At 44.2% G+C, this 25,592-nt stretch overlaps 1 protein-coding gene across 2 annotated transcripts in view; it reads right to left on the bottom strand.

Moving 5' to 3' along the window:
• dipk2ab (divergent protein kinase domain 2Ab) overlaps positions 1-25,592 on the bottom strand; it is a 164,284-nt gene that overhangs the window by 122,427 nt on the left and 16,265 nt on the right. For both annotated transcript variants that reach the window (XM_055645683.1, XM_055645682.1), the window contains exon 2: positions 17,374-18,236. In XM_055645683.1, the coding sequence (XP_055501658.1) occupies positions 17,374-18,027 (654 nt within the window). In that variant the 5' untranslated portion in view covers positions 18,028-18,236. The remainder of the gene's footprint in view (positions 1-17,373; positions 18,237-25,592) is intronic.

Below are 25,592 nucleotides of genomic sequence, written 5' to 3'. Positions count from 1 at the left end.
AAATGTCCTCATTATTCAGGGAACGGGGGTTTCCCTCCTCCGCCATAGATAAGGCTCGCAACAAGGTCTCTTCCATACCCCGCAACACTGCTCTCTCTCCCCATCCCCCCCACTCGCAATAAGGGCAGAGTCCCCCTAGTCCTCACCTTTCACCACACCAGCCATCACATACAAAAAGTAATCCTCCGTCAGTTTCGCCACCTCCAACGTGACCCCACCACTCGCCACATCTTCCCATCTCCCCCCATATCTGCCTTCCACAAAGACCGCTCCCTCCATAACTCCCTTGTCAATTCTACCCTTCCCTCTCGTACCACCCCCTTCCCGGGCACTTTCCCTTGCAACCGCAAGAGATGCAACACTTGTCCCTTTACCTCCCCCCTCGACTCCGTTCAAGGACCCAAGTAGTCGTTCCAGGTGAGAGAGGTTTACTTGCATCTCCTCCAACCTCATCTATTGCATCCGCTGCTCTAGATGTCAGCAGATCTATATTGGTGAGACCAAGCGGAGGTTGGGCGATCGTTTCGCCGAACACCTCCGCTTGGTCCGCAATTACCAAGCTGACCTCCCGGTGGCTCAGCACTTCAACTCCCCCTCCCACTCCGTCTCCGACCTCTCTGTCCTGGGTCTCCTCCATGGCCACAGCGAGCAGCACCGGAAATTGGAGGAACAGCACCTCATATTCCGCTTGGGGAATCTGCATCCTGGGGGCATGAACATCGAATTCTCCCAATTTTGTTAGTCCTTGCTATCTCCTCCCCTTCCTCAGTCCCCCTGCTGTCTCCTCCCATCCCCCAGCCTTCGGGCTCCTCCTCCTTTTTCCTTTCTTGTCCCCGCCTCCCACACCCCCGATCAGTCTGAAGAAGGGTTTCGGCCCGAAACTTTGCCTATTTCCTTCGCTCCATAGATGCTGCTGCACCCGCTGAGTTTCTCCAGCTTTTTTGTGTACCATCCTCTTTTACTATGTTTATCCGATTCAATATCTCTCCCACTTTCTCGGTAATATAATTAGCATTGTTCTCTTACAGCATAAAGACCCAATCCCTCCACGTTTTTGCTCCCTTTTAGTCCCTATTCAGTTTGCCTCTTCCTTTTTATATTTAAAAAAAAAAATGTTTTACATTTTCTTTCATTTTATCCATCAACATTTTGATGCCTTCACTTTCCCAATTTACCTTCTTAATTTCACCAATAAACTTGCTTTAAACTTCAAGGATAACTGTAAAGTTCTCTAAATGATATAATCCCTCTGTCCCATCCTCTCGCTCTCTGGGATCTAACCATCTAAGGGAATTCAGATTTGACAGTCCAACCCTTATTCCTTGTGGGAACACCTACTGCACCGAATATCTTGAATTTATTTATTTTTAGGCAGTAGCAAAATGTACCAATTCTAGTTACACAAAATATTATCTCCAAGAGGTTTTATCATGTTTTTTTGCACCAATTAATGAATACCAAATAACAGTAAATGGAATAATCTATCCAAACTGTCATTTTGTTCCATTTTGGGGGGAAAAAAATTCTAAACAATAAACATGTAATATTCTTTTTAAACTTTCTCACTAGGCATCTGTATTTATTTTACACCTCCCTTCAACCATAGGAACATGGCTGTTAAATAATTTCATTTAAAAAACCTAAGTTTCAAAGGTATTATTCAACATTTATTCAATAAGAGCGTAAAATTCTATTTAAGTTGAAACTATTTTAAACCATTTGAATGAGACAATTTATCACACAATGACCAAAATAACCAGTAAAGAACTGCGGGACTAATGAATAGGCGAATCAATGCTCAAGTTTATCAACATCACCATTCATTTTCATCCTGCATTCAAATTTACTTTGACCATCTCCTGACACCTCCCTCCCATTTCTTGATCTCAGTCTCCATTACAGAAAACAAACTATTGACTGATGTCTATTACAAAACCACTGACTCCCACAACTATCTCAACTATACTTCTTCCCACCCTGCTTCCTGCAAACTCTATCCCCTACTCCCAATTCCTCTGTCTACGCCACATCGGTGCCCAAGATGCATTCCATACTAGGACATAGGACATCCTTTTTTTAGGGACCGGGGTTCCCCTCTTTTCACTCGTTCTTCAGGCTCCCCCTCGCCCAATAACCATATAACAATTACAGCACGGAAACAGGGTTCCCGAAAACATAATCTCTCCCATATACCTGCCCATATCCATTCCCTTCCCATAGATGAGACCCCACTAAAGAAGTTCCCCCTGCCCCTAAACTCTCCCTTAATTCATGTCATGTCCCCTTGTCCTTGCTCCCCCTCCCCTATCTAGTAAGCAACAGAGACAGAGTCCCCCTAGTCCTTACCTTCCACCCCCTCAGCCATCGCATACAACACATCAAGTCCCCCCTAATCCTCCGAAATTTTGTTGACCACCATCTCCATACTCCAGAATTGGCCTCACCAATGCCTTGTACAATGTTAACATTACATCCCAACTCCCTAGTCGCAACAGAGACAGAGTCTCCCTAGTCCTTACCTTCCACCCCATCAGCCGTCGCATACAACGCATAATCCTCCGAAATTTCCACCATCTCCAACGGGATCCCACCACTAGCCACATTTTCCCATCTCCACCCCTTTCCACAGACATCGTTCCCTCCATAACTCCCTGGTTAACTCATCCCTTCACAAACCACCTCCTCCCCAGGTAACTTCCTCTGCAACCACAGAACATGCAAAACCAGTCGCTATACCTCCTCTCTCGACTCGGTCCAGGGACCCCGACAGTACTTTCAGGTTAGGCAGAGGTTCACTTGCACCTCCTCCAACCTCATCTACTGTATCCGTTGTTCAAGATGTGGACTCTTATACATCGGCGAGACCAAACGCAAACTGGGTGATTATTTCGCGGAACACCTTCGCTCAGCCTGCCTGAACTTGCTCGATCTCCCGGTTGCTGGACAGTTTAATTCTCCTTCCCATTCCTACACAGACCTTTGTCCTAGGTCTCCTCCATTGTCAGAGTGAGGCTAAATGCTAATTGGAGGAACAGCACCATATATTTTGCTTGGGCAGCTTCCAGCCCAGTACAGGTGCACAACCTTTTATCGGAAAGCCTTGGGACCAGACACTTCTCAGATTTCGGAATTTTTCGGATTTCCGAATGGAAGATTTTTAGCATAGATTAGGTAGGTAGCGCGGGCGGCTTGAAAAGTCTGGAGCGGCTGCCTCCTCCCCGGAGACCGGGGAATCATTGTAAATCATTGCTTAAATGTTAATCAGTTAGTTTGGAGGGATTTTATGTGGTGGGGGGGTGAAGGGGGAAACTTTAATTCTTAGTCCCCTACCTGGTCGGAGAGGCGGGTAGCGGGCAATGCCTTACCGGGTCGCCGTGCGGTAAGCTCCGGAGCGCTGTGGCCGCCGACACACAACATCGCGGAGCTGGGGCTGCGGGCGTCCGGCCGCGGCCGCGCTGGATTTGGAGCGCCGCGCAGCCAGGGGTAGAGTTGCCGGGGTCGGAGCTACAACCGGCGCCGCCCACAGCTCCGCGATGTTGGGAGTCGGCGGCCACAGCGCTCCAGAGCTTACTGCACGGCGACCCGGTAAGGCATTGCCCGCTCCCCGCCTCTCTGACCAGGTAGGGGACTAAGAATTAAAGTTTCCCCCTTCACCCCCCCCCCCCCCCCCCCTTCACATAAAAGCCCTCCAAACTAACTGACTAACATTTAAGCAATGATTTACAGATCTTTAAGTGTCACCCCGGGGAGGAGGCAGCCGCTACAGTAGTACAGACCTGGGTTGACCGTGGGTCGTTTCGGGTCAAGTTTGGTGCCAAACGCGAGCTTTGGTGTGCAGACAACATCCTGGAAAATATGGCCGGTTTTTGGAGCTTTTCGGTTTCCTGTGGTTGTGCACCTGGAGTATGAATATTGATTTCTCTCAGTTCAGGTAGCCTCAGCATTCCCTCTCTATCCCTCCCCCACCTAAGTCGCATTAGCTTCTCATTTTCACCCTACAAACAGCTAACAATGGCCTGTTTCTTTTATCATCGTTACCTTTTTGCATATCTTTCATTCATTTTTCTTTATCTCGTCACATCATCTATATCTTTCGTTGCTCTTATTCCTAACCAGTCTGAAGAAGGGTCTCGATCTGAAACCAGGGCAGGTGCCTGAAAATATGATAAATTGGCTTAAGGGCACATTGGTCATCCACCCAAATGCAAAGCACATCTTCCATTTTCTCCAAAAAATGCTCCTTCTTTGGTGATAGGCATGAGGTTGTTATGGTAGAAGCTTTTAACTTATCTGCATTTTTAATAATTCAGGGATTCGGTGAGAGATTCCTCCCAGCTATTATCAGGCAACTGAATCATCCTACTACAATCAGGGAGCAGTGCTGAACTAGTATCTATCTCTTTTATGACCCTCGGCCGCTCCTTGATCGGCTTTGCTGGCTTTAACTTGCACTAAACGTAATTCCATTATCATGTATCTATACACTGTAAATGGATGGATAGTAATCATGTATTGGTTAGCACACAAAAGGTTTTCACACACACACACACACATATATATAGACATACCACAAACAGATCCAAGCACTGATCATTTTGGAATTTCTGGATTCAAACTACCTAATGACCATGGAACCCATCCATCTTAATCTTCTAGATCACTTCAATATATCTTGGTACATGGGCTAATAAACTAATACCAGCCGACCTTACCCAATGCCTGACTAGAGGCCGTAGACAACATCCACCATCATACCTTCAACAATTCCTTTTGTCACCGCCTCAAAAATCAATTAAGGTTGTAAGATTGTAAGGTTGTAAGGTTGTGACCTACCCCACACAAAGTCATGTTGACTGTCCCAAATTAGCCCATTCTCTACCAAATGCAAGTTATCCCATCCCCACAAATCTTCACGTTTCCTTGCCACTGATGTGAGGCTTACCAGCCTATAATTTCCTGGAGTATCCCCATTTTTCTTCATAAACAAAGGAACATCTGCTACTTTCCAGTCCTCCAGGACCTTGCCTGTGGGTAGACAGGGTACAAAGATCTATGTAAATGCCCAGCAATCTCCCCTCTCTCATGTCTTGCTTTGCCTTCATTTTTATGCATTGCATTGTTTAGGTAAACGGCATGCAGTAGATGACAGTGTAATATGATTAACCTATTTAAATGAATAATGAATCAATTATAATAAATTATATTCAATATACCATAATCATTTTTGGGCAATCCCACTACCTAATCTGCACTCTACTGAAATGTAGCAATGTAATATTTCAGTGCACTAGTAAATGGCATTCAAGCTGTAAAATAATCAAATAACTAAGCAGAGTAAAAATCTGTAAGAAAGAACTGCAGATGCTGGTTTAAATCAAAGGTAGACAAAATGCTGGAGTAACTCAGCGGGACAGGCAGCATCTCTGGAGAGAAGGAATGGGTGATGTTTTGGGTTACCAGTAAAAAATTAATGCTAAGCATGACATAATGGTGTTCCAAATAATTTTTAATGGGAACCCAAATGCAAAAAACATTATAATGCAAGTGTAATGCACCAGCCAATTCTTTCCACACCCAAAAGCTGCTGTATTCATAAACATTTACAAATAATTTGTGATATAATATCCACTTCAAATTTTCTCCATCATATGCTAAACATTTCAAATAAAAAGACTTGATATTAAGCCATTGCTTACTAACCAAAGTTTCAGAACAGTTCAGACTAGTTTATTGTCATGTATACCGAGGTACAGTGAACAATCTGGATCAGTCTGTTTCAGCAAGTGCAGATTGTTCAGAAAACTAAAGATTTTACTGAAATGTGACAGTTGATAAATAATCCTACACAATAAAGCCACCACAATAAATAATCATAACTGATAGCTATAATAAATCCACTATGCCTTGGCGAATAAAAGCAAAGTATCTATACATAAATAAAAATGTAGTTAAACCAGTATGTTCAACTCAGCCAAAGATTAGGTTTAAGTTTATTATTGTCATGTGCACCGAGGTAAAATGGGCAGCTTTGTTTTGCATGCTATTCAAATATCTGATATATAACAAGCAAAGGGGAAGATACAAAGTGCAGACTATAGTTCTCAGCATTGTAGTGCATTAGATCCATAGATTGTAGTTCCACAGACTATAGTTCCTAGCATTGTAGCACATTAGATCCAATGTTCACATGTGCCCCGGACAAAGTTCCCAGATCGCTGAAGTTGCGTGAAGCTCCACAGCAGCCAGTAAACCCTGTTGCTCTCCCAAACATTCATTTGCAAACCTGGGCCTTTACAAGTCGGGTGACCTAGGGAGAACAGTGTCATTCCTAAATGGATCCTCAAGCAAACATTGCACATTCAACTCCACCCCAACAAGTTATAGGACTGTTTAATAAAGAGCAGCTGCATGATTAAAAACAACATAATTCTCTCAGCCACAGATTATTTAACCATTGTAATGTTCCACTATTTCTTCACAACACTAATCACATTTTGAAAATTTATTGTAAAGTACTTGGAGGTATCCCAGTACACAAATGCAAGTTGGTCCTTGTAGAGCCAAGAAATTAGCTCATTTTGAACATCTCCACAAAGGACCAACAGCAGTCATTGAGTAGAAAATACTTTTTCTTAAGAATGGCAATGATATAGAATAACTGAAGAGAACAGTACTGGTACATTTAAGAGGTTTTACATGCAAGAAGGGAAAATGGATATTTCAACTGGATTGGATGGGATGGAAGGTGTGGATCACAAAGAAGAGGGAGAGACTAATTAGACAACATAGCCCAATTCTATGAAGTGATACATTTAAAAGTTCAGAGCAGAAAATGTAATCTGGAATACTGCCTGCCATGATGACTTTGCACTTCTAGGCTACATTTCTCAGTTATAAATTAATGGTAAAACCTGCCAACTGACATGACTTAATTTGCAGTAACTCAACGTGTTAGATAAATGCAAAATCAATCCCATGCAATTATTTCTGAATGCCTGAACTTACATTGTTAGCACATCACACTCTCTAAAAACTCAAATGTTTAAGGTTCAATTACTATTAGATCCTATAAACACAGCAGGGAAATTAAAACGCAATGATGTGTAAATTAGGATGCCAAAATTAAACAAATAAACTGCAAATTATATTTTGCAACCAGGGAGGTGAAGCTTGACATTTGGGGTTGAGTGGAGTAAAGAAGGGACTTTGTTACAGAACTATAATCAGATAAAATATTGGCCTTTGATAAGCTTGATTTGGTCCTTCAGATTAAATTGATCCTTATGACAGTAATAGTCAAATATTTGTTTTATCGATTACACTTTTAAAGAAGTAGAAATTAAAAAATGCTATTTATGCAGTTACTAAAATGCCAAAAGGCTAATAATTTTAATCCTATGAATCCAAACCACAAGTTACACTACACACCAAAATTGGATATTTTAATGCTGCTTTGAGGTATAAAGTCATTGGGAAAAATCTTATTTTAGCCTCCCCCCCTCTAGATTTAGGGAAGTTAACTGAGGATTTTATTTATTTGATAATCCCCATAGCGAAGAAACCAGTGGTTGCCTGCCTAAATGACTACCACCCTGTCGCCCTGACCCCAATAATAATGAAGTGTTTTGAACGCCTGGCGAAACACCACATTACTGCCAGCCTCCCCTCAACGTTAGACCCCCTCCAGTTTGCCTATCGCCCCAACCGTTCTACAGAGGATGCCATCTGTACCACGCTGCACACAGTACTCACACATCTGGAAAACAATAACACATATGCCAGAATCCTGTACATTGTCTTCAGCTCAGCGTTTAACACCATCATCCCACAGAGACTTGTGGAGAAACTAACCCTGCTGGGCCTCAACACCACCCTGTGTCACTGGATCTTGGACTTTCTGACAGAGAGGCCGCAGTCAGTCCATGTTGGCAAGAACACTTCAGGCTCGATCACGCTGAGCTCCCCTCAAGGCTGTGCACTCAGCCCGCTGTTGTTCACATTGCTCACACATGACTGTGCTGCCAGATTCAGGGACAATAAGATCATAAAATTCGCGGATGACACAACAGTGGTGGGACTCATCAGCGGAGATGACGAATCAATGTACAGGGAGGAAGTAAAACTAGTGGACTGGTGCGGCAAAAATAATCTAGAATTAAATGTCGACAAAACGAAGGAGATGGTTGGCGACTTCAGGAGGGCGCAGCCAAAGCATACACCCCTCAACATCAGTGGCACTGCAGTGGAGAGAGTGGAGAGCATAAAGTTCCTTGGTGTGAAGATTACAGACAGCCTCACCTGGTCCAGGAACACCACTGGGACCGTCAAACGGGCCCATCAGCGACTGCACTTCCTGAGGAAACTAAAACAGGCCTCACTCCCCACCAACATCTGCAGGACTTTCTACATGGGTACGGTGGAGTCTGTACTCACGTACTGCATAAATACGTGGTACTCCACCTGCAACTGCTCGGACATGAAGGCTCTGCAGAGGATAGTGAGGGGAGCAGAGAGGATCATTGGCGTCTCCCTACCCTCGGTACATGAACTGTTCCAGAGCCGCTGCCTGAAAAAAGCTCAGAGAATTGCTAAGGACAAACTGCACCCCCTCCACATACACCTGGAACTCCCGCCATCAGGCAAGAGATATCGAAGCATCAAAGCCCGGACTACATGACTGCTAAACAGCTTCCTACCACAGGCTGTGAGGCTGCTAAACAGTCACTCTGTACTCACAGTCACTTGATTCTGCGGCTGGCATGGACACTTTAATAACTGGCACTGGCCACTCAAATCAGCTGCCCCGGACATTTTTATGATTGGTTTATTGTATTTTAACGTTGTGTTTTACCTGCTTTCAACTATTTATTTATACTGTTCCATCAGGGACTGGGTTATTTTTAGTGTTATTATGTGTGAAACGTTTTAAATTTCATGTGCGATGCTCCGATATTCCCTGGGAAACGTCTTTTCATTTTGCACTGTATAACTGTTGCTTGCAAGATGACAATAAAGGTTGATTGATTGATTGATGTACCAGAGATACTAAAATAAAGAGGAAGTTTTTGCATAATATGTATTATCAAAATATTGAGCTATTTGTGCCTGAACAGTGTGTACACTGCTTCAAGAAAGCTAAAACATGCGTTTCATTCCATACATTTAGTCAGACCACTTTTAAGGATTGGCTGGAAAGGTAGGCATCCCCGGTGGACATATGATTGTACATCCGAATATATTGCTGTGGATATTGTTGTGATAGTGGATTCCATAAGATAAATAGCAGTTTCTGGATCTACAAATAATCCAGCCTGGTATATTGCCTCGAAGGTACACAAAAAGGCTGGAGAAACTCAGCGGGTGCAGCAGCATCTATGGAACGAAAGAAATAGGCAACGTTTCGGGCCGAAACCCTTCTTCAGACTGATCGGGGGCAGGGGTGGGCGGGGACAAGAAAGGAAAAAGGAGGAGCCCGAAGGCTGGGGGATGGGAGGAGACAGCAGAGGGAGATAGCAAGGACTAACAAAATTGGGAGAATTCATGTATGTCGGTAAGAAGTCTATCACCTGCAGTGGAGATAGTGAGGTCAAGGAATGGTAGGGAAGTGTTGGAAATGGTCCAGGTGTATTTGAGTGCCGGATGGAAGTTAGTGGTGAAGTGGATGAAGTCAGTCAGTTGTGTGCAGGTGCAGGAGGTGGCACCAAAGCAGTCGTCGATGTAGCGGAGGTAGAGGTCGGGGATGGGGCCCTGGTATGTATTGAACAAGGATTGCTCGACGTAACCGACAAATAGGCAGGCATAGCTGGGGCCCATGCGTGTGCCCATAGCTACGCCTTGTATTTGGAGGAAATGGGAGGAGTCGAACGTGAAGTTATTAAGGGTAAGGACCAGCTCCGCTAGGCGGAGGAGAGTGTCAGTGGCTGGGTATAGGTTGCTTCTCTGGTTGAGGAAGAACCGGAGGGCTTTGAGACCATCGTGGTGGGGGATGGAGGTGTAGAGTGACTGGACGTCCATGGTGAAGATGAGGGGGTGAGGGCCTAGAGAATGGAATTTGCGGAGACGACAGAGAGTGTCTGAGGTGTCTTGAACATAGGTAGGGAGGGATTTTACCAAGGGTGATAGGATGGAGTCAAGTTATTTGGAAATGAGTTCGGTGGGGCACGAACAGGCAGAGACAATGGGTCTTCCGGGACAGTCAGGTTTGTGGATTTTAGGGAGAAGGTAAAATCGGGCTGTGCGGGGCTGGGGAACGATGAGGTTGGAGGCTCGGTCGGGTAGGGCATTGGAGTGGATGAAGTTGGTGATGGTGCTGGAGATGGTGGCCTGGTGCTCGTCAGTGGGGTCATGGTCCAGGGGTAAGTAGGAGGAGGTGTCCGAGAGTTGGCGCGTGGCCTCAGCTTTGTAGAGATCGGCGCGCCAGACTACCACGGCACCTCCCTTGTCAGCGGGTTTGATAACCCAAACTGGGTTGTTGCGGAGTGAGTCGATGACAGAACGTTCATGTGGTGAGAGATTGGAGTGAGACAGGGGAGTGGAGAAATTGAGGCGGTTGATGTCGCGACGGCAGTTATTGATGAAAAGTTCTAAAGCCGGAAATTGGCCACGAGGGGGGTTCCACGAGGAGATGGTGCGTTGGAGACGGGAAAAGGGGTCATCAGTGGGGGGCGAGGACTCCTTCCCATGGAAGTATGCTGTGAGGCGGAGGTAGAAGCGCTCGTATTGCCTCGTTGGTGCTGGGGCAAAAAGGACTCAATGGCTGATTGAATAGCCAATTGTCATAGTGCATATCAGTCCCAATAACATATAGTACACCCTCATTTTAATTATGCAGGTAGACAAAAGTGTTGGGAGAAACTCAGCGGGTGTAGCAGCATCTATGAAGCAAAGGAAATAGGCTGAAATCTTACTTTTGTTACGCGAGGTTTTATTTCTCGTGATAATGGTTAAGTAACAATTCTTTTGGATTCAATTTAGTAATTACATCAATCCTACAATGAAGGATTGCCAAATTCAGCAGCAAAAATGAACCTAGCCATGTTCGTGTGTTTCTTTTATTCTATTGTCAGTGTATAAACTGTACAAACTCATTAAACTGATGAAACTGCTTAACTGCAAGCACGGACATAAATATACACGAGTGAAACCTACATTGTCTTTTCAAACCAAAAATCACATGACCGCAGAGAAGATCATATGTCAGTCAGATAGCAAAAACAATAGCTGACACCAACAATTGTTGAAAAGTGCTTGAAACTTAATTGATAACAAAAACTGCTTTGAGAGCAAAGTTCTGATTAAGGTAACCAACAAAACCTCTGCAAGATAAAGTGCGAGGTGTCGTATTTTAGAAAGTTTACCCAGTTAATAGTAAATGGTGGGGCCATAGTAGGTGTTGTAGGACAGAGATATCTCGTACAGTACCCTCCATAATGTTTGAGACAAAGACCCATCATTTATTTGCCCTGTACTCCACAATTTGAGAGTTGCAATAGAAAAAAATTCAATGTGGTTAAAGTGCACATTATCAGATTTTAATAAAGGCCATTTTTATACATTTTGGTTTCACCGTGTAGAAATTACAGCTGTGTTTATACACGGTCCCCCCCCCCAATTAAGGGCAACATAATGAGTGGGACATGGCTTCACAGGTGTTTGAAATTGCTCAGGCATGTTTAATTGCCTCCTTAATGCAGGTAGAAGAGAGCTCTCAGCACCTAGTCTTTCCTCCAGTCTTTCCATCACCTTGAAACTTTTATTGCTGTTTAATAACATGAGGACCAAAGTTGTGCCAATGAAAGTCAAAGAACCCATTATGAGACTGAGAAACAAGAATAAAACTGTTAGAGACCCAAGCCAAACCTTAGGCTTACCAAAATCAACTGTTTGGAACATTATTAAGAAGAAAGAGTACACTGGCGAGCTTACTAATCGCTAGAGCCAGGATGTTTAGGCGCTAAAAAACTCTGAAATAAGCATGCAAAAAGGCATAATAAAATTTATTGACAAAAAAGGCATGTATTTCCACCACCAAAATATGGTTAAAAATTATAATATAAAGGCATGCTACATAAAATGACCAAAGTTGCCTGGTTGCACATAATTACTAGCATTTAAAAAAAAATTGTAAACGAGTCATACACTTTATGTGATCCAAAAATCATCTTTAATCAGTATGTAGACTCTAGCAGAACAGTGGATGATTAGTTGTCAGAGCATCCTGACTGCTGTACAAACTGAGCAGTGGAGGAAGTAGGTGTTAGAATAAATGATACAGTAAGGTGAGGTTAGTGATGCTAACTTATATATGATTGGTTGATATGCATAAACCAATCTACATCCTTCCCCCTAAAGACTAAGTGTAATGGGCACCCATGCCATTAGAGTTAAACATATTCGCCATAGCTATCAGGCGGTCTACTAACACAGCCCGAACGCATACGGACAAAGCCCGCTCCTCACTCTCCTGAAAGATTAGGCGGATTGGGAGAACCCAGAAGCGAGAAAAGCGTGGGAGAGACTTGTGGTGTCCGAAAGGGGCAACATTCAGGAGGGGAAACCCCATGGTTAGTCACAACCGCGGGACGTGGAGGGGTAGAAGGCACGGCAACAGGCGGCTGGAACTGGAGCATTGGAGCATGGGGTCCGGCTAGTGCCGGATGTGGTTCCCGCACGGCAAGCAAGTGTTGGCGACTTCTGCGGTACACGGCTCCCTCATAGTCCACAAAGTAAGATCGTGGTTCATCAGCCGGGCCGACAACAGTACCCAGATGGGAGTGTCCCATAGAAGTTTGTAGACGAGCGACCTGGCCCGGCAGTAGAGGCTTTAGTGGTATGCTGAATTTGTTCGGCTAGGCTGCGCAGTTGTTCAGTAGGCACAAAGTCGACGCCGAGTATTGTAAAATCTTCCCGTTCGTAGGGATGTCGTTTGCAAGATGTCCGAGGTGCACGAGAGAGTGTCCGCAATGTGCATGTCCTTACCCTTTTTGTAGATTATAGTGAAAGCGAAACGCTGCAGGCGAGCTGGTGCGGCATGGATGGGTTTGTTCAGATTTGTCACCAGTGGCTGGTGGTCTGTCTCGACTGTGAAAGTGTTTCCAAAGACGAAGTCATTGAATTTGGAACAGGCAAAGACGACAGCCAGCAGCTCCTTCTCGATCTGTGCGTAGCGCTTTTCAGTGTCGGTCATGGTACGGGAGGCATACGAGACAGGGAGCAGGGTACCATCAGCAGATGGCTGTAGGCAGGCTGCACCGAGCCCGAATCACGAGGCATCACAGGTGATCGTCACCGGACATTTCAGATCGAAAAATGTCAGGGTCGGTGCACTGGTCAGCTTTGATTTTAAAGCGTCAAATGCTATCTGATGTTGCTGGACCAGGCAGTGTCCTTCCCAGTTAGTTGTCGTAGAGGTGTGCTTAGTTCACTGAGGTTTGATATGAATTTGCCAAGATAGCTTACCATGCCCAGGAAGCACTTCAGGCCATGCACGTCTGTGGGGGCAGGCATCTCTGTGATGGCAGCAACTTTCTTCGGATCAGGTTTGAGGCCATCGGGAGTGAATACATGGCCAACGTAGGTGACCTCTGAAACCCTGAACTTGCATTTGTTAGGGTTGAGCTTGAGGTTGATCTGACGTGCCTGCTCCATGACAAGCCTCAGGTTGTGATCATGTTCTGGCGCATCTTTGCCATACGCCAGGATATCGTCAACAATAATGGCATACGGCAAGTCCAGGAACAATTGCTCCATGGTCCTCTGGAAGACCTCACTGACGGAGTTGATTCCGAATGGCATTCTCAGAAGCTTGAATCTGCCAAACGGGGTGGCAAATGTGGTGAGGTTTGACGACTCGTTGTCCAGCGGTATCTGCCAGAAAGAGTTATTTGCGTCAAGGACCGAAAAAAGGGTGGCCTATCCGACCTTTGCTGCAACATCCTCGACAGTCTTCATGGGGTGGTGGGGGCGCCTAATGGCAGAGTTCAAGTCTTTCGGGTTGATGCACAGGAGGATTTCATTTTTATCCTTCTTGAGAGTGGCAACCATGGTTGACACCCAATCAGTGGGCTCACTGACTGCTTCGAGCACGCCCAAGGAGACCAAATTTTTAAACTCAGATTCATGGCATGTGACAAACGGTGTGGCGCACGAACGACAGGTGCCACGTTGGGGTTGGTAGATATCTTGTAGGTCACAGGCAGCTTGCCTAATTTGTTATTGAACAAATCGGGGTATTCTTTTAACGGGTCCATTGAAATCAGCAGCTTGTGGACCGTTTTGTCAAAGAAAATCAGCCCCAGATCCTGGCAAGCACGGTTGCCCAGCAGAGTCAGAGAGTTAGAGTTCAAGACATAGATGGTCAGATTTGTGTTTTTTTCCGGCGCACATTTGAAAGTGGCTCTTCCCAGTGGACCCAGCACCTCCCCCCCATAAGCATGCAAAGTGGAGCTGTCAGTGGCTCGTTATTTCTGATCTTGTTGTAGAGGTTGATTGACATTGCTTTGACCTTTACACCTGTATCCAATTTGGCCTCGAAGCCGACATTGCTGACAGTAACCAGAACTGTAGGGTCGGAGATCTTGCCAACAGCATGCCGTAATGAATAAACAGTTGAATTTTCTTGCAAATTAATTGGACTGTGATCGTGGGCGGTGTCGAGCTGGTATGGAGAATGGAATTGTTTTTGTCTCGTTGCAAGAAGTTGAGATTAGGTCTAGAACTGTGTGATTTCTTCCCATGGGCCCGACAGGCGGCAGCGAAATGGTTTAATTTTTTACAATAATTGCAGGCCTTTCCATATGCAAGACAAGGCGATTGCTTGTTGTGCAATTAATTGCAATTGGGGCATCTTTTGGGAGGCTCACTGTTAGCTGCCTGGCTTGCTTGGGTCATAAATCACCTGTTATCTGTCTGTGCTCGCTGCCTGGTGAGTCCTGTCTGATTAATGGATTTGGTTTCGGTTCCGAGCGGACTGTTTAATGGGTCAATAAATTCTGCCATACGACAAGCGTGCGCGGCTTCTTCTAATGTTAAATCAGCTTTTCGCAGAAGTTTAGATCTTAGCTTTTGGTCACTAATCCCAGTCACTAAAATGTCCCATGTTAGCTGGTCAGTCATATTTTCAAAGCGGCACCTCTGAGCCATATACATTAAGTCAGAAATAAACGATTTGACATATATGATTGGTTGACATGCATAAACCAATCTACACAAATTATCTGGTGTTAAACCATGCCATCCGTCAGACAGAATATGCTTCAGTTGTGAAAAACCTATTTCTGCCTCAGCTGAGGTCACTGGTGCATACCCAAAATAAGCTACAGACTATATTCATGTTGATATCTTGTGCATTACAACTACCTTTAAGAACTTTAGCTATGTTTTGTGTTTCTTCAAGATCTTTGATAGCTAAAATCACTCTCACATTTTCCTTGTATATCTTTACCTACATCTACAGGAATTTTACGGATATTGTCAGTTACTTTGTTGAAAACCTGCAAGTTATTCACTAATGTTTCGCCACGTTTCTCAAGGGAAGTGAGTTTGTGGGAAATTTACAAAATTGGAAGCAAATAAACACAAGGTCGCGGTGGAGGGACTTCTTCTGCATGATTTAACTGACGATCCTGACTGCAGCAGATTCTTCTTCAAAACTGCTGACGATTTCAAAATTTGCAGCATCATAGAGTACAGCAGAGAGCCATGTACCTAGTCAAAACAGGCTGAGGTAGCGGAATATTGGGTGCCATTTCCTTGAACAACTGCACACGTGACAGTGCTTCGAGGAAGATTTTCTTGACATTGAAAACTAGGCGATCGACATTTGGAAACAAGCTACGTATGTGCTTAGCAATTCTATGAAATCCTTGAACTAAGCATGTCAAATGGAACATTTTGTGGAATAAAACTTTAAGTCAAACAGAAGAACATTCTCGTGTTTTATACCAAAGTACAGCAAGTGAAGATGTAAACAACTGAGTAATAGTTGAGCTGTTTGACTTCTCCAATACTTCTGATGTCAACAAATACTCCTTTGATGATTGACCTGCCTCCAGTGTCCCTGTCAGCTGCAGCAGAGTTGGGGACAGTCTGATCCCCAACGTTTTAAATTGGCAGATTATTTGTTGGACAAAGGCCAGGGATGAAAAGACAGGTGTGAGCCCTGAAGGATAAAGAGTTGTGAATAGGGAAGCTTGGGGTTAGAAATGTTTTAATTTATATTCGTATGTGAAGATAAAAAGCTACTTAAGAGTTGCTTTAGAATTTGACAAGGAGAAATAAAGCTGTCTTTGGTTAAAAAAAGTTGTGGAAATAATACTATATCCTAATCGAACATAATCTTCTCTTAAGAACAGTCTGTAAGTTTCATTGCAGATGGCCATAGAACTTGACAAGCAATATCTTTGGTTGACACTTATTCAGTGATACTCTATGAAGCAACAGCTAAATAACAGCTGTAACTACAGCTTCTAATATTTTTAGCTGGCAATAACAAAACATTTTTAAAGACCTCTATTTTTTGAAAATCCTGCAAACAAATTTTAAAAGCCCTGTCACACGGTACGAGTTCATTCCAAGAGTTCTCCCGAGTTTGCCCTGATTCGAACTCGGAGATTTACAGTAATGGCCACTCGTCGGTACTCGGGGCTCCCGTGAGATTTTTCATCATGTTGAAAAATCATCATGAGTCTTCCCGTGCTTACCTGTCGTTAGTGAGTCTTCCCGAGTACCTGCCGTTTGCGTTAAAAGACGTCCCCGAGCTCCGACGTACCTGCTACGTTCATTCTCCGTGCTTACCACAAGTTTGATTTGCTTTTAAACTCGGGAGAGCTCTTGGAATGAACTCTTATTATGGGACAGGGCTTTTAGTCTGAAACTCTTGCCACGAACATCCTATTGCCAATTGACACAATTGTTTTTATAACATTATCTATAACACGAGCTTCATTAGGAATGGATCTATCACATTATAGAGAACCATCTGTGGATTGAAATGAGACAAAAACAAACACATTTAGAATTTAGCATATTTGATGTCCTATATGCAAAAGAGATCAGAGATTTTGAAAATATACATTTATCAAATTAGCCCAACATTTTACATATATCATTAACACGCTTTGAGAAAAAAAAAGAACATTCTGCCATTATTCTGAAGGTTACTCTATATTAATAGCAATGTTAAAGTACAAGCAATTACTGCCAAAACTATACCTGTTTAACAGAAATTATCATTGACATACCTATAATCAAAATCCCTCAACTCAGTTATTATATTGTACACATGGAAACATTAAGCTACTATTTTGGAATGAATAAACAACCAGAATCAAAATCTGCAGAAACTAAAGGTAGATAATACATGTTATATCATACCTGAAGAACCAGTGGTTCTGGGTTAAAAGCCAATGTCAGAAGCAGCTGCATCCGCTCAGAGTCTTTCAAATTCTTCATCAAAAAGCTTCCAGAATCCTTTGTTTCAGCATACCTACGTACGATTCTGTCCAGGAGTCTCTGTGATGGACAATGCACCAAGTCTGACCACCCTTCCACAATATCTGGGGTCAGTAACCGAACTTCTCCATTTAAACGGGAAAACTGAGTCTTGTACATAGCTTGTGTAACATCACAACGAGGTCGGCCCGTGGCCCTTTTGCAGATCTTTTGTTCCATCTCCATCAGTTCTTGATTAGAACCCAAGCGTTTGAGAACAATACGCCTTGCACCTTCCCTTGGCTCGCCATACTGAGCGAAGTAGACATTTTTCACATTCAAGAAATCCAGAATTCGCAGGCGACCCCATGTTTCAAAAGTGATTTGGCCATTCATAAACTTGCGACACCAGCTAGTGCCAAAACATGCTGGACATTTGTTGAGGCTAATGAAACGACGATCTGTAAGTTCATTCTTCTGAAAGGAGTCGAATAACGTGTGCGTATTCATTAACATGAAAACCAATAGACTCACCACAAACAGGAACTTCAAACAGCAGTACAACCGACCAAGCTTCAGTGTAAGCAATCGCCACATGGTTCTGTCTGCCCTTTAATGAAACATTAACACTTGAGGTTCTTCATAAAGTCAATGTTGATAAACAATTTTGCCTTACATACTCAGTTTCTATTTTAAATGTAATCACGAAGTCAATCATAAGAGAATACTCGTTCTGTGGATCCCACGTCTCATCTTCAAATACTGAACAAATCTGTGCAAGGAACTTCCTGTTCTGCAGATAATATCTGGGGGGGAAAAAAAAAGCATTTTTGCAACAATGAAATTGTTTTAGTACATATGTATAATCATATTTAAATACAATTTTCAATAGCATTGCACACATCAAATGTAAATGGTAACGTTTACAGCAGTTTCAAAAACAGTTGCTCCTTAGTGCAGGCTAGTTGGAAGGCGGCATATTGGGTTGCTAAGCTCAGATAAACATTCTCTAACAATCTGATATCTGGACAAAGAAACACAACAGTAATGGATGCACTGTTGACAACTTGTCCACCCAAGATTTTAATATCTGGTACAGGTGCACAACCTTTTATCCGAAGTTCCAAATAACGAAAACCTCCGAATAGCGACATTTTTTCAGTCCTTGAAGAAAGGTCCTTGAAAACGTTCACCGAGGGCGGCCCGCAGAGGTGACAGCGGAACCTCCGGTCGGTCCTCGAAGAAAGGGGAACTAAATCCCCATTCATAAAAGAGGTGAGGGTATATTTGGCGGGAGGGTTAATAATTGACAATCTGCTGCTGCCTGCCCGCTGAGTTAAAAAAGTTCCCACGGTAGACTCACGATACACAGTGTCGCTCCCTTCAGTTTCACCCCACCTACACCCCTCTGCTTCCCGGCCATGTGTGTGACCCCTTCCCTCCCCTCTCCAGCTCCCGCCCATTGCACCGGCGCGGGGGCTTTGCACTGTCTTCACGTCGGAGCTAGTGCCAGTCACCGGAGACGTCAGGACCAATGGGACACCGGCCCCCAGGCCCACTGCAAGCACGGAGATCCCAGAGACCCACAGCCAGCAGCAGCCCAGCCCCGTTCCAATTCCAGAGGAACACGCTCCCCGTAGGGACCGAAGCTGATGGTGTGCAAGGTGCGTCTTGGTCTTGAGGTTGCGGATGAGGGGGCGCAGCTCGGGCTGTGACGTCTCCGGCCACCCCCTGTACAGGAGCTGAGACTGGGAACTGTGGGGTTGTTTGCAGTTGCAGAGGGAGGGGGCAAGGGCGGTAAAGTTCCCAGTCTCAGCTCCATTCCAGGGGGGTGACCGGAGACGTCAGGACCAACGGGACACCGACTGCAAGCACGGAGATCCCAGAGACTCACAGCCAGCAGCAACTCTAGCCCAGCTCCGCTCCAACTCCAGAGGAACCCGGGTTGCGGATGAGGGAGCGCAGCTCGGGCTGTGGGCGAACTGCTGTAGCGGCGCATCGGGGAGCGGGTTCCTGTTGGTCCTGACGTCTCCGGCCATCCCCCTGGACAGGAGCTGAGAGACTTCAGGACCACCAGAAGCCGCTCCCCGATGGGCCGCTACAGCGACAAGTGGCAGTTCGCCCACAGCCCGAGCTGCGCCCCCTCATCGGGACACCGACCCCCAGGCCCACTGCAAGCACAGAGATCCCAGAGACTCACAGCCAGCAACAACTCTAGCCCAGCCCCGCTCCAACTCCAGAAGAACCCGGGTTGCGGATGAGGGGGCGCAGCTCGGGCTGTGGGCGAACTGCCACTTGTCGCCGTAGCGGCCCATCGGGCAGCGGCTTCCTCTGGAGTTGGAGGGACAGGGAGACACAGCGGCTTTTGAGAATGGTGGGCAATCACTTCCAAAGTTCTGCCCACACAGTCAGTACACCTCTCCTACACTTGTCTCCCGCACTAAGATTATCTCGCAGAGAATGATCCCAGCCTAACCCTTCCCATTCTCTCCTATTCTGCAAGAAAAAACTACATTGAAGACTCAAACTCGCGATCGAGTAACTGCCGGGATCGAGGCGCAAACTCGCGACCTTGCGGATATGAGCCGAGCACTCTACCACTGAGCCGGCCGTTAAAATCTACGCTAAAAATCTTCCATTCCGAAAGCCGAAAAATTCTGAATTACGAAAACTGTCTGGTCCCAAGGCTTTCGGATAAAAGGTTGTGCACCTGTAGTACTATTTTATTAAATACTTCTGCTTCAAGTCTGCATAATTTTGTCAACAAAACTATCAACCTTTTAATTATAAATTATATTCTAAACTTCCACTCCCTGGAGTGCATAAGACCATAATACATTGTAGCTGAATTGGGCCATTCAGACCACTGAGTCTACTCTACCATTCAATCATGGTTGATCTATTTTCCCTCTCAACCCCATTTTCCTGCTTCCCCCCCCCCCCCCCCCCCCCCCCCCCCCCCCCCCCCAACGTTTGACACCTTTACCAATCAAGAAAGTGTGAAGGGCACATTGTGCATAACAAATCAGTTAGAATTTTAAAATACTTCAAAAATACCCAGTGACTTGGCCTCCACAGCAGTCTGTGGCAATGAATTGCAGATACACCACTCTTACTAAAGGAATTTCTCTTCACATTTCCAAAGCTACATCGTCATAGTCTGTGGCTGTGGCCTCTGGTCCAAGACTCACCCACCAGTGGAAACATCCTCTATGCATCCACTCTATCCAGACCTTTCACTATTTTTGTAAGTTTCAATGAGTTCCTACTTCATCCTTCCAAACTCCAGCGCGTACAGGCCCAGTCATCAAATGCACACCATACATTAACTCAATCCTCCTCCGGATCATTCTCGTAAACCTTCTCTGTACCCTCCACTGCCAGTGCATCCCTCCTCAGATATGGCGCCCAAGACTGCTCACAATACTCCAAATGCGGTTTGACCAGTGCCTTATAAAGCCTCAGCATTACATCCCTGCTTTTATATTTTAATCTTCTTGAAATGAATACTAATATTGCATTTGCCTTCCTTTACGGATTCAACTTGCAAATTACCTTTTAGGAATCCTGCACCAGCACCCCAAAGTCCCTTTGCACCTCCAATTTCTGGATGTTCTTCCATTTAGAAAATAGTCTACCACTTTATTCCTACCCACAAAATACATGGCCACACACTTTGCTACATTGTATTCCATCTTCTGAGCCCACTTTCCGAACCTGTCTATGTCCTTCTGCAGACACCCTGCTTCCTCTACACTAGCAGCTTCAGATGTCTGAAGGGTCTCAACCCAAAACATCACCTATTCCTTTTCTCCAGAGATGCTGTCTGACCCGTTGAGTTACTCTAGCTTTTTGTGTCCATCTTCAGTTTAAACCACCATCTGCAGTTCCTTCCCACACAATGCCATCATCCAAATCATTAATACATAACGTGAAGAGTAGTGGTCCCAATACAATCCTGCGGAACACCACTAGTCACTGGTATACAACCGGAAATAAAAACCCTTATTCCCAAACATTGCCTTTTGCCATTTGGCCAACCTTCCATCCATGCTAGTATCTTCCCACTAATACCATCCGTCCTCATCTTATTTAGCAGCCTTACATGCAGTACCTTATTAAAGGCCTTCTGAAATTCCAAGTAAACAACATCCACGGACATTCCTTTGTCTATCCTGCTATTTACGTCCTCAAAGAATTCCAACTGATTTGGCATGCAAAATCTGCCCTTCACAAAACGACACTGACTTCGGTTTATTTATCATGCGATTCCAAGTACTCGGAAACCTCATCCTTAATTAATAATGGACTTTAAAATCTTACCAACTAGTGAAGTCGGGCTCAGTGGCCTATTTTCCCCTCTTTTGCCTTGCTCCCTTCTCGAACAACAAAGTAATATTTACAATTTTCCAGTCCTTTGGGACCAGTCCTGTCTCTAGCAATAGCTGAAAGATCACTGCTAATGCCCGCCCAATTTGCAAAGCTATCTCTTAGAACCCTGGGGCGTTGTCCATCTGGTCCAGGTGACTTATCCACCTACAGACCTTTTAGCTTCCCAAGCACTGTCGCCTTAGTAATAGCAACTGCATTACCTTCTTCCTCCCTGATGCTCTAGAACTTCGGGCACATTGCTGGTGATGCAAAAAACATTCAATTTAGCTGCCATTTCTTTATTCCCCATTACTACTTCTCCAGCATCATTTTCCAGCAGTCCTAATGTCTACTCTTCCCCCCCCCCCCCCCCTCTCCCCCTTACATATCAGAAGAACATTTTAGTGTCCTTTATATTAATGGGTAGCTTAAATTCATATTTTCTACCCTTATTGCCTTTTTCCATAACTCTGTTGGTTTTTGAAAGCCTCCCATCCTCTAGATTTGTGCTAATCTTGAAACATTATTTGTATTCTCTTTTATATTTTGCGGTCTTTGACTTCCTTTGCTAGTCACGGTCACTTAATTTTCCCCTTAGAATCTTTCTTCCTCTTTGGGATGAAAAGATCCCGTGTCATCCGAATTATTCCCATAAACTCTTGCCATTGTTGCTCCACCGTCATTCCTATTAGGGTCCCTTTTGAATGAACTTTGGCCAGCTCTTCACTCATGCCTCTGTCGTTACCTTTACTCAACAGTAATACTGACATGTCTGGTTTCATCTCCTCCCTCTCAAACTACCAGTTGAATCTTATACTATGGTCACCACCCCCATTACTTTAAGCTTCAAATCAAATCCAGTTTGTTATACAATACAAAATCCAGAATTGCCTTTTCCTTGGTAGACAAAAGTGCTGGAGAAACTCAGCGGGTGAGGCAGCGTCTATGGAGCAAAGGAAATAGGCAACATTTCGGGCCAAAATCCTTCTTCAGACTGCCTTTTCCTTAGTAGGTTCAACCACAAGCTGCTCCAAGATGCCATCTTGTAGATACTATACAAATTATTTCTAATGGAACCCATCACTAACCCTATTTTGCCAGTCTACCATCATATTGATATCTTCCATGACCACTACTATGGTTCAAGAATAGCTTCTTACAAAGAACCATAAGGCTTTTGAACACAACCTCAAATAGGAACTGTCTTTTAGTTGCACCAAGGTCTTTGGACATTTTTTTTTGCACTTTCATTGGGGTTCTCAATTTATTGCATTTTTGTGTATTGTATATTATCCATGTGTATTGTGTTTACAGGTTTGTAATGTTGCTGCCAGTAAGAATGTCATTGTTCGGTTGTTGGTACATATGACAATTAAACACACTTGAGCTCTTTTCTAATGTCCTGATGAACATAAGTTTTAAAATTCATTGTATGGTTCCATTGCCTTTTAGGGTGAATTTGCTGTGCAAAGATTTTCCATATTGCATCAAAAATACTTCATCTGGGGAGTTCAAGGTTATGATGGAAACCAAGTGCATGCAACTTATTCAATTCAGGTTCTGAAATGCTTCAAACATTTACACAGTGTGCTATACCCACTGAGTACAGTGCTTACAGAATAAAGTATATTGAAAAGAGAGTTTGATGCAGCAAGAGCAAAGGTACAGATCCATACTGAAAGGAAAAAAGATTAAAATAACTTTTTTGTTCTGGCTGAAGTTGTGGTTTCTTTTTTCCATTTTAAATGGGGTTCACTCTAACTTATAAATTATAGTTCACTGCATCCATTTAATTAAAACTGGTATCATGAAAGTATATTAGTAACTGGATAAAATTACAAGTACAAACATCTAATTGATATTTTAATGTAGACAATAAGATTATGAACGTCAAGCTGTCGTTCATCGAGCCTAATAAACTGAACTGCTCCCACCCCTCCCCCCCCCCCCCCCCCCCCCCCCCCCCCCCCCCCCCCCCCCCCCCCCCCCCCACCCCCCCCCCCCCCCCCCCCATAACTAGATCCATGGCGACAGCACGTTGGCCTCAATAACTATCAGCTCAGGGGCACCTCAACGCTTGATACCCAGTCCCCTGCTCTACTCTTTCTTGACCCATGACTATCTGGCCACACAGTTCTAACACCATCTTTAAATACAGTGATTACACTTGAATGATAATAACACCTCAAAGGTCCAAACACAAAACATTACGTATCCATCTTTCCAGAGATGGTGGCTGACCCATTGAGTTACTCCAATATGTTGTGTCTCTCTTCGGCAGTAACAATGTTTGAATCAATAACGGGAGAGAGATTGAAAATCTGAATGGTGCTGGAACAACAATCTTGCTGTCATAAACAAGGAGTTGATTGTTGACTTTAGGAGGAGAAAGCCAGGATCCACAAAGGTGTCTTCATCGACAGGACGGCAGTGAAGATTTAACAGTTTCGTTATCACGTTGTGCACATATCTGAAGATCTGTCCTGGGCTCATAAATGCCTCTACTTCCTGAAAAGATTAAGGAGATTTGGTACATCGACGAAAACTTTCTAGAAATTCTACCGGTATACGGTAGAGAGAATATTGACTAGTTGGAACAGTCTGGTTTGGCCACTCAAACATCTAGAGACATAAGAGATATCAGACACTGACTGGTTCATCACAGGTACTGACCATCAAAGGGACCTATTATCAATGTTGTTTTGTCGTTATCAATGGAGCTGCTGTAGGGACGGCATCCGAGAAGATTCGGCATATTCACGAGGATTTTCACAAACTTCTACAGATGTGCTACAAAAAAAATATTCTGATGGGACGCATCGCAGCCTGGTATGGCAACTGCTCTGTTGTTGACTCCCCGAAGCTCCAAATAGTGGTGAACACAACCCATTCCATCAAAGATTTGTCACTGCCTTTCATCCAATCCATCTTCACTGTGCGTTGCATCAGGCTGGAACTACGGTCAAGTATATCTGTCACCATGGCCATTCCCTTTTCTCTCATCTACCTTCTGAGAGAAAATATTTAGGAGCTTAAGGGACCAGAAATGTGGCCTTAAGAATGGCTTCTTCCCTACTGCTATCAGACTGCTGAACTAATCACCTCTTTCACACCTCCTTCCCAGACTACCTTATTCTCAACTCTGAACTCCACCACATTCGGTTAATCCATTATTACACTTTAATGTTTTTGTTTTTGCACAACCTTTGCACCATTCTAGTGATTTGTGTTCTAGTTCATTGCGATATCTATCATTATTGCATATATACTGTTTACGAGCTCCATGCAGAGAAAGAATGTCATTGCACTGATGTACACTGTATATGGCATTAAACTAATCTGACCTAGAAAGGGGTTAAACCAGGAGGAGAAACATAGAAATTAGGTGCAGGAGTAGGCCATTCGGCCCTTCGAGCCTGCACCGCCATTCAATATGATCATGGCTGAGAAAGGGAAAGATCCATTTGTCGTGGTCCACGGGGAAATCACTGAAGTGAATAGGATTAGGGAGGCACTTCTGCTGAATGAGTACAGGTATAAAATGTCAAAAATAAAATGTAGAATCTTAAAAATAATCTTTGGATTATTTATTGAAATATGCACAAGAAAAAAAGCCCAGAAAGTTGGACAAATTACTCCAACACTGGTGAGAAGTGGGTTTCCATTCACAGATCACTGGCACAAGTATGTACCAAGGAGAGGACGAGGTGTCCCACTACTCATAGGTATGTTACAATACTTACCTTCAGCGGCGCTGCAATTCTGCCACTGGCCGTGTACGCGATTTTGGC

This window comes from Leucoraja erinacea, chromosome 14 (genome assembly GCF_028641065.1).
Source record: "Leucoraja erinacea ecotype New England chromosome 14, Leri_hhj_1, whole genome shotgun sequence".
In the NCBI taxonomy this organism is placed as follows: domain Eukaryota; kingdom Metazoa; phylum Chordata; class Chondrichthyes; order Rajiformes; family Rajidae; genus Leucoraja; species Leucoraja erinaceus.
The sequence above is the reverse complement of the archived record's forward strand: the minus strand, read 5'-3'. Positions and strand labels throughout refer to the sequence as shown.